General features: G+C 41.4%; 1 protein-coding gene across 1 annotated transcript in view; it reads right to left on the reverse strand.

Annotated features, from left to right (window-relative positions):
* Positions 1-1,935: 1,935 nt before the first annotated feature.
* LOC119489434 (teashirt homolog 2) overlaps positions 1,936-13,186 on the reverse strand; it is a 46,198-nt gene continuing 34,947 nt past the window's right edge. Inside the window, exon 2 of the mRNA XM_037771853.1 lies at positions 1,936-5,683. Coding sequence (XP_037627781.1) covers positions 2,649-5,683 — 3,035 coding nt within the window. The 3' untranslated portion in view covers positions 1,936-2,648. The remainder of the gene's footprint in view (positions 5,684-13,186) is intronic.

Below are 13,186 nucleotides of genomic sequence, written 5' to 3' on the forward strand. Positions count from 1 at the left end.
AATTATGGGTTTATTTCACTTAATTACCTGCGAAGCGTTACCTGGAGTCTATCAGTATTTAATAACTCAGGTATTCCTATTAGAGGGCATTATGTTTATTTGAAAAATCCAGAGCAGCTGATGTGTATTTTGATTTTCCACCCACTACAGTTTATGCGCCTTCAAATGATTGCTGATTGCACGATACAAATCATATTAACCTTATAAAGTTTGCTTTAAATTTTAGATTACAGCCATTTAGCATTTTTGTGTACCAACAATAAATCCCACATCGACTTTGACTTATTAGAGCAAATTATGGTCAGAGACAACTAATTTCCTTCTGTGATTGCACTGATGGGAGCATTTTTCTTTGCTTAGCCTCGGGTGAATCTCTACTAGGTTGTGCTGAATACTCAAAATGTACTTATATTTAAATGTATATGCACTGAATGATGATTTGTATCTACATATAGGGAATTGCTGCATTAAAGTCTAAATAAAATCAATAAAAATGAGAAAATCTATGTCGCATGTCCCCTTTTTATTAGTAAAAAGCCTCACTTTAATTTTCACTTAATAAACACAAACAGACAATAATATTCTAATCTTTTTTTTACCCCCTGCAAAGCCTTCTGCTGCATCTTAAGGACAATGCTTTGCTTCAGTTTAGAATAAGTTGCTCCTCTAAAACATAATGGCCCTACAGACAAATCAGAGATCCATCGGCGAAGAAAGGCACTAAATAATTTATAGCTTTAATCTGCTCACTGAGGTGTGTGGTCTTTGACAGTAATTATAAATGCAGGGAGAAATTATAGCTGAATACTTTAACTGCATTAGGAGTCATCTGATGAACAACGTGATTGCCTGCTCATTTCCAACAATAGGGGGCAAGTTGGTGTCACAGCATTCAAATCAGCACAGTGCCCATGTGCTTTTTCCCATTTGCCATCAAATGTCAGTTGGCCGTTATAAAGCAGAGATTTGATGGGTGGAGGTAATTGAGGACTTGATTGCTCGAAAAGAGATGAATTGCATAAAATGTTTATGAATTTGGAAGGCAATTATTTTTAATAGCCTTGAAATAATAGAGCTGGAGGAAATATGTTTAATTGTTATGATACCATCTTGCAGCAACAGCGGCGGCGTTCACAGGAAAGCAATAAAGTCTGACAAGAAGATGTATCTTTGAGGTGTATCTAAAAGTCATAAAGGTAAAAAGGAATGCAGTGTACTGTACAGTATGAGGATGCTATCCTTTGTCGCATTGAGCTTCTCCGTGGATTTAAGAACTTGTAATAGATGAGGAAGATATTGTGAATTTTAATATGAGATATAATGCTTTATTTTATGGGTCTGTAATTTCTGAATACTTTCCTGATAATTTCCTTAGAGGTTTGCTGGAATGAACGATGTGATTTGGTAATATTTATTGCAAAAATATGTTTTTTTTCGTGAAAGGAAGGCTCAACTATTATTCATTTATTATTGGTAATTTTATACTCTATGTATGTTGAATTGTATGTTTGCCTGTAGACATTTTTTTTGCATGTTCAGCTGACCTACCGTGCACTTTAGTCAGGGCACAGCAGGTCAGCTGAACACTTTAGATTTCACTAGAAATGAATTGTAATATTTTTAAGTGGAAGCTTTTATATTTTCCCAAATTAGTACCAAATGACCTGGTTCTTTCTGGGAAACTTCCTAGGACATTATCAGGAAATTACCAAATAATGTAATAATAAAAGTGTTACTGATACTTGCATAACGTGAGTAGAATTTGTTGGTAAACTATAGATATTTATTGTCCGTCATTTCATCAGTTGATCAGCGGGTAAAACACTTATCTCAGTGATAAGCAGGGAAATTCTTAGTAATTTTAAAAACAAACTCAAGCTTCTAACTTCGCAAGCAAACAAGTCAAGAGAGAAAAAAAAGATATACAAGCTGTTATCAAATGTTAACTCTTTATTTGAATAAGTAAAAAAAGGTGCAGGTATCACAGGTATCATCTGTCTTGCTGTTATCCTTGTTGCATGAAACGCACTGTTTTTTTTCTTTCTAAAATATATTTACATGTGAAATATCCTTGTTTCCAAAGCGCCCTAATTATTTTTGAGTCATATACAGAATCCGAGTCTAAACTGGTGATTAAACATTTATTAAAGTGCTTTTTTTTCTCTTCTATCATTGCAACACAAAACATCTTTACATAGCAATACACTGTACAGATCTGCATGTGTGTTATCGTGTGTCGGGCTACCTGTTTTAACAGCTGCACATGTATGCAGGTGTACTGTATCACAGAAGTTGTAAAGTACAATTAGTTAATTATTTTGTCTTCGAAATACAATTGAAACTTGACATATCATACAAATAAATAGTAGTCATAGCCGGGGCTATTGCATGCAAACATCAGCAATTATGTTTCTTCAAGCAGTAATACATTTCATTACTGGTGATGCATTTGAGCAGGGTGCAAAAGTATCTCTTAGTGTTTCCTTATACAATTTCTAACCAGTGTGTCTTCGCTGTCCATGAAATGTTTTTAAACGTCATAATGATGCACACTACACAACGCTAATTGAAAAATGGTTGAAATATCTGACCTGTATTAAAATAAAAAAGGAAGAAAAGGGGGAAAAAAGTGACAATAATATGAAAAACTACTCCCTGTCCATTTCCACATATTGTGAATGGTTGTCGGGGGATTTGCTGTGAGTTTTACTCAAATGGAGTTTGACTGCGTGATTGCTCGCAAATGTCCGACAGCAGAGCTTACATTTGAACTTTGAGTCAATGTCGTCGTCCGTGACTAGAGCCTCTGTGGCTCTGACGCTGAGGGCCTTCGACAGTTCTGGCTCCTCTACCTTCGTCTGATGCTCTACCGGCATCTTGCACATGTCTTTGATTTGGAACCCGAGATGGGATTCCAGATGGGAAATGAATAGGGCCGGGGACCTAAACTGGGAAGCACAGTCATTGCAGTAGAAGATCGGGTGCCCGGTGTCCATGCTCTTCAGAAATTTGGTCCCTCCGGTTTTCCGCAGTTGGTATTTTACATTTGCTAACCAATGGCTTATGGTGGTCATGGACAATCCGGTGAACTTGGAGATGTGCATCCGTTCCTGAGGGCCGAGGTCTGCGAGCAAGTATTTACCTTCGGAGGTCTGGAAGAGGCTGGAGGCAAACTGAGCTTGCAGGATGAGGAGATGGCGAGGATTCCAGTTTGACTGTCTACCTTTACGCTTGTGGACGGAGTACAAGTCGGCGGACACGTCCTCGAAGCGCCGGACGTCGGATTCCAGTTTCATCGTCGGGATCCTTGATGGTATGGAGGGTTTTGGAGTTGTGGCTTTTGGAAGAACTTTAACCATATCCGCAATGTCGGACAGAGCATATTTCTGTGGCATCGGGGTGGATGGCTGGAGTAGCGAGGAGCTTGCCTTGCTGTGTTTAGATTTCGTCAGGTCTATTGGTTGGTCGTCATTAACAAAGAGAAAGCGGTTATCAGGCCTCTTTCTTATAGCATTTCCAAGCATTAAAGCTGGTTTCTCACTGCTACGGTTAATGTCAGCAAAAATAGACTGGGTGTGAGCAGATAGTTTATCTACTCTTGAGTTATTGGGCTTATTTGCTTTGCCCAGATGATTGTTCAGAACTGACTGCAGTGCACTAAGAGGGTTTATGCCAAGTAGAGTTGGAGTGTCACTGAGAGGCTCTGAAGTAGTGCTGCGTCCATTGCTGGCAGAGGGGCTCGGTGTCTTGCCTCTGTCAAAGAAATCTGGGCTCAACTTTCCTTTGATCGCTTCACTCCCTTCATTCATACAGTCTGCATCAAGCTTTGAAGAGGAAGAGGAATCATCCTGACAATCGCTGTCATCATTCTCCAACAGATCAAACTTAATATTCTGACTTTCTTTACCATCGCTAATGCCAACCTTTTCTTTTTTGATGTCCACATTTTGATGCGGTCCCTGGGGAGCCTCAACTCCCACAGCACCGTGATATAACTTCCCCTTTGGGGCAATCGGTCTCAGCTTGTGGTTAAATGTCTGCTTTAGCTGAGTAGGGGGTGATGCAGAGAGAGGGGAGCTTTTGATGATGCCGGAGAGCTGATAGGCAGCGTGAATGCTCGGATATGCACTCCAGCTTGGCGTCCCTGTTTGCGCTTTATTGATGGCAGAGGCCACTGTGTTGGCTAAAGATTTAAGAATGTCCCCTCCTCCTCCCGAGTCCTGTTCAAGATCCTCCTCACGGAGATAAGGGTACTTAAAAGCCCCATTGCCTGGCTTTTGATCCTCACTGTCTTGCTTGTCATCTTTAGCTTCAGTTTCTTCCATTTTGTCTGATGTACCTTCCCCCTGGCTATCCTTCTCACTGCTCCCGTGGGAAGGATTTTTTGGAGACACCTTTTCTCCCTCTATGTCACTTGCAGCAGGATCAGCTAAACCCTGGATCTTTTCTATGGCCAGGGGATCAAGAGCTAACTGTTTACCCTTTTTAGAGGCCGAGTTTGTGACTTTGATGAAGTGTCCAGTAACCATCATATGCGTGGTGAGTTGCTGAAGGGTGTCATGGGAGCTTCCACACTCCATGCATTTAAGAATCTGAGACTTGCATGTCTCAAACTGCCAAGTGTAACTCGCCCCGTTCTGATAGCCGTAGCGATTATTGTTCGCATTTGAAATGGCGGCGGCCCGTTGCGCCTCGGTGTAGCCAGATAAACCGGTCGTAGAGTCAGGGGAGCAAGGCCTCACCGTGTCAAAGGCCCGTTTCTTTGCTGGTGGCAACAACTTGGCTGTGAGTGCTGGGATTGGCTCTTTTAAAGGCACTTTTTGGTAATGCTTAGTTTTAATCATATGGACGCTCAAATCCTGGAGTGAGTCAAAAGAGTGGCCACAGAACATGCACTTCAAAACTTTTTGTGCATCTTCTTTTCCTTCCATGTCTTGGAAATTTCGTTTCCTAGATTTAGAGGACGAAGCAGAGGAGTTGCTCTGTTTGCCGTGGTTGTTGTCCTTGTAGTGTCCGCTCTTGTTCATGTGGACCGTCAGCTCCACAAGAGTGTCATAAGCGGCGCTACAATCCTTACAGCGAAATCGGCTGGCTCCCGTGAACACCGAGCCACAGGGTTTGGTGGTTTGCCTGTACAGGTGGACAGAGCTAAAAAGGTTAGGTTTGGATGTAGGTTTTGGGGAGAGTGTCTGCTGCAGGGTCTTAGAGAGGGCATCCTGGTGCCAGTCAAACTCAGTCTTGGCGGTCCCGTTGGTGCTGTCACAGTTGGCTTTGCTGGTGTTTTTGCCAATTTTCAAGTCCATCCCTATCCCCGTCCAGTAGGAATCAGAGAGAAAGTTTGCATAGGCCGCCCTCATCTTCTCCAAGCTGCCGCCCACCTCATGTTTGGAGCCACGGCTCTCCTCATCCTTCTGGCTCTCAGGCGGCGAGGCGGTTTTGAAGTCTGAGAGTCTGTCGCTGGTGTCGCTAAGGCGCGACTCCAACTCGGCCTCTTGATTTGAAAGGACACTAATGGGAGAGTTCTGGTTGCTATAAGTGTTGGTGCTCTTGTTGTCGAGCTCTCTGTCCTCGGACACTTTGGGGCTGGTCTTCTCCGAGCACTCTTCTTCAGTTTGAGTGTCATTCTCGGCGTCTTCCTCAGCGGTGACGTCCTGGAGAACACCGTCTTCATCAGGCATGTACACTAGAAAAGGAAGAAACATGGAGATTAATGGCATTGAAACACACTGTGTAACAGCAGTTTAATGAATTTAATTACCAAGGTGCAATTTTTAGAAAATTCACATTCAGCGTCAAGTATTAATTTCTTATGAGAAGTCACAGAAGCCATTTAAGACAACATGATGGCGGCTGCTTTGTGCCTCAGGAGGTTGGAGAGTATAGCTGGACATAATGTCTTTACTAACAGACTGCTGCTGGTGTAACAGCACCATGTGATTCACGACAGGCCATTGACTTAGTGCTGTGTTCAAGGTTTTTCTGGCCTCAAGTTGAGATGTTTACAACAATCATTGGCCACTGAGTGACAAAAGGAAATTGATTCTTCTGGGGCCCGCTAAGTGTTATTGTAAATGACCTATTCCATAGTGATTATGGATGCCTCAAAACTGCAATGAAAATGTGAGCCTTCTGTTCTGGATAACATCTCAGCTTCCCTGAAGCCAAGTACGAGGAATGGCTTAACACTAACTCAGAAATGTTAATGTCCCGCATGGCTCTATCAATAAATTAAAAGACTGAAAAAAGAAGCATAACTTCTGAAGATGTGGCCATTTAGCAAAATAAAAATATGTTGCAAATGTGAATGCAGATAAAGATGTTGATCATGCTGGTGGAAAAGCTGATCCAATTATCAGAGTTAAAACTAGACAATTACACACAAAAAAATTACAAAAAATTACAGGCAATCTGTCACGTCATTATATTTTCCCTGACAGTCTCATAAACAGCAATTACTTCTTTCATTATTCACCTGTTCATTCTCCCAACTCATAGAGCACAAACATTATCGCTCCAATTAACAGATAATTAAACAACAGTATTTCTAATTGACATATTTCCCATCATCCAATTAGTGGAAACTCTGACTCAGCATAGAGGGTTCGGTTCACGTGGCTGCAGGGTCTGCTCGACATAATGTGAACACAGCCGCGGAAGATTAAAGTGTCCTTTCTGACAATAACTGTTTCAGATTATTTAAAATCTAAACACCCGGCAACCCACACAACAATATCACAAGCAATGTTTTGCATATCTTTTGAAGGCACCCTGCAATAAATGCAGTTTGTCAGCGTTGTCACATATTGGGAGATATTTTTTCCGCCTCGTGCTGGAAAATGTGCGTTTTGGGAGAGACGTGGCAGATGTGCTCCGAGTTAAATATGAATAGGACATAACAGCCCTGTCCAGGCACTTATGCATTTCATGTGGTTAATATTTCTCTTCTGAATAGAGGGCACTCCATGAGGGGGATGGCTGAAGCCGAGCACTCAGGAGTCCCACACTGGGCGGCCCATAGAATGTCTTCCCCTCTTTTTGCCTTCTGAAAATAAGACTTTTTTTTTTATCAATATTTCACAAGTGCCTCAAGAGAAACCCTGGAGGTGAATTGCCTGCCAGCTAATGGATGGAGATGGGATTCGGACTTTCAAAACAAACACGGAGAATGGGGGCCCTCGTGAACAAGAGCCTGCACACACACTCACACTCGCACCCAAGAGCCCCCAATGTGCTGTGACCTTGATCCACCGCAAGAGAGATGTTTTGATTGGCCAACCGAGATCGGTGATGGCCTCCAAAACACCCTTGATGCTAAGGGAGAGAGTTGTCAAGAGCACAGAGGTATGTTTTATTTATAGTCTTATATATAGTATTCACAGTGAAGGAGAACACCAATGGCTATGACAAGCTCCAAGTTGATGTCCTCTCTCTTCAAAGTCGCCGCTAAAACTGAGGGACTGGGAGGAACGTGCACCAAAGTGAGGAGATGAACATTTTCCCCAGTCCAGTGAGGATTTAAGAGAAATGACTCAATCCTAGTATACGCCATCATGTAAAGACTATTTCCTGCATATTTTATGTAGCTTCAAATTCACCAATGCATGCAGTTCATTCCCTATTGTGAGATAAATGTGCGTTTCACAAAGACTAAAAACTGTTTTCCTGGAAATAACCACTTACATGCAGTTATATCCACCGTAATGTGAATGTTTGCGTCTTATCGTGGTATTTGAGGATGGAACTGACAGAGATTAACAGCAGCCCTTCCTGCTGTTCTATGCCTTTCTATCAGATGCCCCAAGTAGCAGACATCCAGAGGCACCAATTAACCTTCTGGCAGGGATCACTCCAAGATACCCGCACGTCTAACTCCGCTTCTCACACCATTTGTAACCGTGCTTTGCCAGCTTTCTTGGTCTACAACAGCACTGCTGCCATGCCAGGTTGTGTTACTCTCTCATACAAGATCAGATTCAAGGGCAATGCCACAATAAGAGGCAGCACCTCCATTAAAGGGCATCATATTATGAGAAACAAGTTTGTCAAGAATGCCGAAATTAACTGCCAATACGTCTCCTCAAACATCATCGCTCAAAGAACTGAGGCGTCATTATGTTAACCTTAAGTAAAGAGCAGTAATTGCTTATTATTATTAAAAAAAAAAAAAAATAGGAAAGTCCTGCTTTGAAAATGTTGTCTGGGACTCCAAGCAAGGCAACTCCCAGCCTAACTAGCCTTACAAAACAAGAGGCAGGCATGCCTCGCCTGAGATTTAGCATGTCATAAACTGCTGTAAAGCCTCCAATCTGTGTCACTACAAATTTATATCTTCAGACAGAGATATGCAAAGGTCAAAAAACCTGAGGTGTCCATCATAAATCAGGCAGCTGAAGTGTTTATAACCTTTATCCGTTGGAGCAGACTCTTGGCATAGCAAGGCCTGGATTTACAGAAGCAGCAGCCGCCGCTTTCTGAGCCAAAACGCTTTTTTTCCCCCCTTACATCTAGAGAAACCAGCTAACTGCGTAGATTACGTTTACTGCAACACTCATGGCAGCCCGCTGTCCAACTGGATTGGTGCTAAAGGCTTACATGACAATATATTTACAACTCAACTTGAAGCATTAGTATCTTCACAGAGTACAATCCCCTCTCCCTTGTGTAAGTGAGTCTATTCAAAATGCGTCAATCATTTTCAGAAACGTGTGAGCCAGCTGTAAAAGGGCACTCTGTTTCCAATGTTAGCATGCCAGTAGAAACTTTTGTAAATTTGAGAACATCAACATTTATCCCTCGGAAGGTCAACACTTCCTTCATTAATCTGACAAGCCAGAGAGAGTTAGCAGCCTGAGGAGCTTAGCTAATGGACAGCTGCAATACCCAGCGCAGGACTTTTGTGAGTATCCGAGGTAACACTATCTTCAGAGAAGATTGGGTAATTCATAGGTGCCACTGACAGGTCTGCACGTCTGTGCCACTTTCCCCAGCGCTCTCCGGTTGTCTCAAGCTACAGTTTTTGCTGCTCGCAAATCAATATCTCTTTTTACTTCTCATTGATTGCCTTGTGGTGGGACCAACCTAAGCAGGACTGTTATGACATTTCTAGATTTCCCCCTGTCCTTGGAACAATCAATTACACGCGCATGGCAATCAAAACCTCTTTGCAAAATGAACCTGCTCCATGACATTTTCATCTCCCGGATTTATGCCATGTAAAGAAAAAAAAAAAGGAGGAGGAGGAGGAAAAAAAAGAAAAAGGAAGGCCTGCTGGATAGGCTCTAACAACGCAGGTCAGGATCACTGAACAATCTCCAGGCTGTCTCAGTAACTATCATCTGTTTCTCCTCCCTGTTTCCACTCACATGTGCCCAATTAATTGTGCCTGTACATTTAAAAACACTTAGTCACTGTGCTCGTCTGTTGTTATAAATAGGCGTGAAATGTCAGTCGAAAAAGTACTTGGTGTACAAAAACATAATTCCAAAGTTGTGAAGCTTCTCGGAAACAGGATGGTGTGTTTTCTGAGAGCCGCCATGATGCGATTGTGATTTTTCTTCAGTGAGCTATCATTAGACACATGTCACGAGGTTTAATATTTGACAGTGATATCTGACTAACTCGGTGAGCGCTGCGCGTCAAGATCAAATGGATACATTGTCAGACATCCTGATGATAGTCTTGATGACACATCTGAAGTTAAGTCTGAACTGAATCGCGTAAGAGCTAATTCTGAGCCCCGGAGCCATCTGTAAAGATCTGTAAACACCTCTCTCTTCATTGTTCCCTGTCAGGAAACAGTCTCCCCGAGCCCAAGGACACTGCAGAGCAAAGAGAGAACAATCACATCCAGACTGCTCTCTTTGACAACATTTGTCTGGAGGTTAATTGATATCACAGAATTAAATAGTGTTTGACTTGCTTTTAAATAGGAATGTGTCATTAGCTCCCACCTGGCCCATTATTTCATTTTCGACACTTTTAAATGACGTCCTTAACAGACTTCTTGTTATTATCTGTATTGTGGTACACATTCTGGTAAAAACAAAAAGCATAATCCATAGGTTCGATACTGAAAAGCGGGTTTAAAAGCAGCCCTGAACCCCCACAAAGTGGTTTTGTCAGATCTTTTCTGAGGCTCCCACTACAAAACCATGAGACGGAAACACTCATGTTAATTTTTGTATGCATGACGGAGATGTTACTTAAAGTGCATTACTTACTTCACTAAACACAAGCTATTCATGCAGATAAATGCCTGGCTTTCATACGCCCTCAACTTTAATATTTTATAGTCTAATATAATCAAATAAAAACTCGCAGCTCCAAAAAAAAAAGAAAAAAGACATGGACAACTTGAGGACAGATTGTGAACACAGCAAACGGCACAATGTGCTCAGATGGACCTAGAGCCAGATTAATGATAGGATCGCAAATATGACACCATATCCTGCCATCTGGCTGTTCATTTGGGCAAAAATGATCACAATAATTATGGCAATTAATCAAAAATGTTTTCACAACCAACATGCTGTTAACTAAAAACACAGAGAACTTCGGAAATGCACAATCAACACACCAATAAACACAGAAAAATATCCGAGAGGCAGTCAGCCTGAGCTACACAGCCTTAGTTTGAGCTGTTTGGGGTGTTTTTTATGTAATGATACAAATGTGGGAGTCTGTCTTTGCATGGACGCTAATCATGATATTTACTGAGCCACATCAGATTGCCGTGGCTGACGCTCCAGGAGCCCCCTTCCCTCCGTGATGTCACCGAGCGACGCTGCTCCTTTTGATGCCTACTAGAAGCTTCTGCTCCGAGACGCATCAGTCGGCCCGCTGCCTAATTGGAAGTGAGCGGTGGGAGAGCATTGCAATCTGCACTCCAGCACCTAAGTCATCACTTTGAACATTGCCACAGCCGCCGCATCACATGCAGTTGCCTGGTGTTGCATCTCACCAAAGGGTCCCCTATGAGCGCCGGCAGAGACAATTATACACACAATATCCCCACCCTGTCTCTCATAGACCTTCACCAGACCAGCAACACAAAGCCAGGTGGCAACATATTATTATAGAACCAGTCTTAGGTAGGACATTTTTTTAAAGGGTTGGTTCACCCCAATTACAATGAACACCCACTCAATGGCCACTTTATTGGGCACACCTGAACAATCTAATACAATACAATACAATACAACCTACAATCACTTACTACAACCTGAATAACAAACATGTAATTGAAATGACAATTCCTCGGAAAGTTTTAGAATTTGTGGCAGAGCAGTTGCATTGGATTGCATTACGTTGTATAGGTGTACATAATAAAGTGGCCAGGGCGTGTGTATAGACATGTAGATTAAAACTTTTTATCTACGTTATCTGGAAGTCAAGTTTTGAGTCTCTGAGATTTTTCAAATCTGCAGTGGTGGAAAGTAACTTCAGCACATTTACTCAAGTACTGTACTTAAAGCTAGGGTTGGTAATGTTGAGAAACTAGCAAGAGTATGCTAGATTAAAAAAAATGATTCAACCGGAAAAACCCATCCCAGTGTTGCCAACTCTTTTTCTATGAAAGTAGCTAGCAGCACTGGCTCCAAAAGTCACTAAATCTAACGAGGAAGTCGCCAAGTCAGAAACACTGACAGTCTGTCTGTTCAGGCCTCCCTTCCAAAGCCACTCCCCCAAAAAGTATCATTATGAACGTAGACATATAATTAACATTAACAAGAAACATAGCAATTGTTAGTACTCAGCTGTCACGCTAACAGCTTGTGGAAGACTCTGTGACGCGCCCGTCCAATCATTTCATTCGGCCCGAATGTTTATTAAAGTCCTGCGACAGCCACAGGTACCGGATTGTTTTCTCTTTTTTTGTCAGAACTTTTGATTTATTTATTGAAGGATGTCGGAATGTAATGGAAATTTCAACAAATATTAAAAAAATAATTTGTATGCTACTTTACACTTTAACTCCACTACTTTTTAGAGGGAAATATTGTATTTTTAACCACATTTATTCGACAGCTGTAGCTACAAGTTACTTTTCACATTATACAATATAAAAACATATCAGTTTATGAAATATGACGCATTGTTATAGATTAAATTATCCAGTAGTATATTAGCAGGTAAAATTAGCTCCAACTCAACAAAGTTTAGCATCAAAGTACCGCTTTCATGTTAATGCAGCAAAAACAAAGATCGTATAACATAATAATAAAACACTGACAGGAGCCATTCTGCATAATGAGTACATTTACTTTTGATACTTCAAGTCGATTTTGTTGCTAATACGTCTTTTACCTAAGTAAAATTTTGAATTTAGGAATTTTATACTTATATTGCAGAATTACTTTTACTCTAAGTGTAACTTCCCCCCAGGTCTGAGCCTAACTCCACCCGCTGCATCATTTTGTAAAAAAGTGGGCAAGGGGCTGTGAAGCGGGGGCGTGGATGTGTGAAGCAGGAGTTGCTCAGTGACATCTGATCAGAGGATGTTAACATTCTTTTTAAAAAAAAATGTCATGACATAGATAAGTTCCAAACGGTCGACTCTACAGTATGTCAGCATTGGCCTTAAACTTTCAGGGTTGATTAAAACCAGTAGATGGCGTGTTGAGCCATTTTTAACCCATGAAATGCAGATTTTTTATAAATTTGGTAAGAAATGTCAATCACCAGTACTGACTTGTTTTCATCACAGTCACGGTCAAATGATTTAGTTTACAGCTCAAAAAAACATCTTGAAGTGTGCCCGTACCTCTTTAAGTAAATGGTCTGAATACTTTTTATATCACTGCAAATCAAAACAAAATTCCACTCTACAAAGGAGGCAAGAGATATCTCAAACTCTGGCGAAAAAAAAATTCCTAAACTATCTGGATGGCTAGATGCCACTGAAGATAAGTGAGAAAATATGGGTTTGGTTTTATTTCTGTAATTTGGTTGAACAAACTGCTGGCCGCTGAATAAGCTGCATTGTTCTGCTTCGTATAAGCAGTTCAAAATATACTCTACAAAGCAAGACTGCCTCCTATTTGTCCTCTTCTGCTAACAAGGAAAGGTAAATATAAACAATTTTTGGCGAGCGTGTAGGATAACGTTACAACTGAAGAGGCTTAAAAGCCTCAGTGTATATTTGTCAGATTATAGATGATCTTTTCTGCCCTGACTGATACAAAGT

Source organism: Sebastes umbrosus, chromosome 6, assembly GCF_015220745.1.
Source record: "Sebastes umbrosus isolate fSebUmb1 chromosome 6, fSebUmb1.pri, whole genome shotgun sequence".
NCBI lineage: Eukaryota > Metazoa > Chordata > Actinopteri > Perciformes > Sebastidae > Sebastes > Sebastes umbrosus.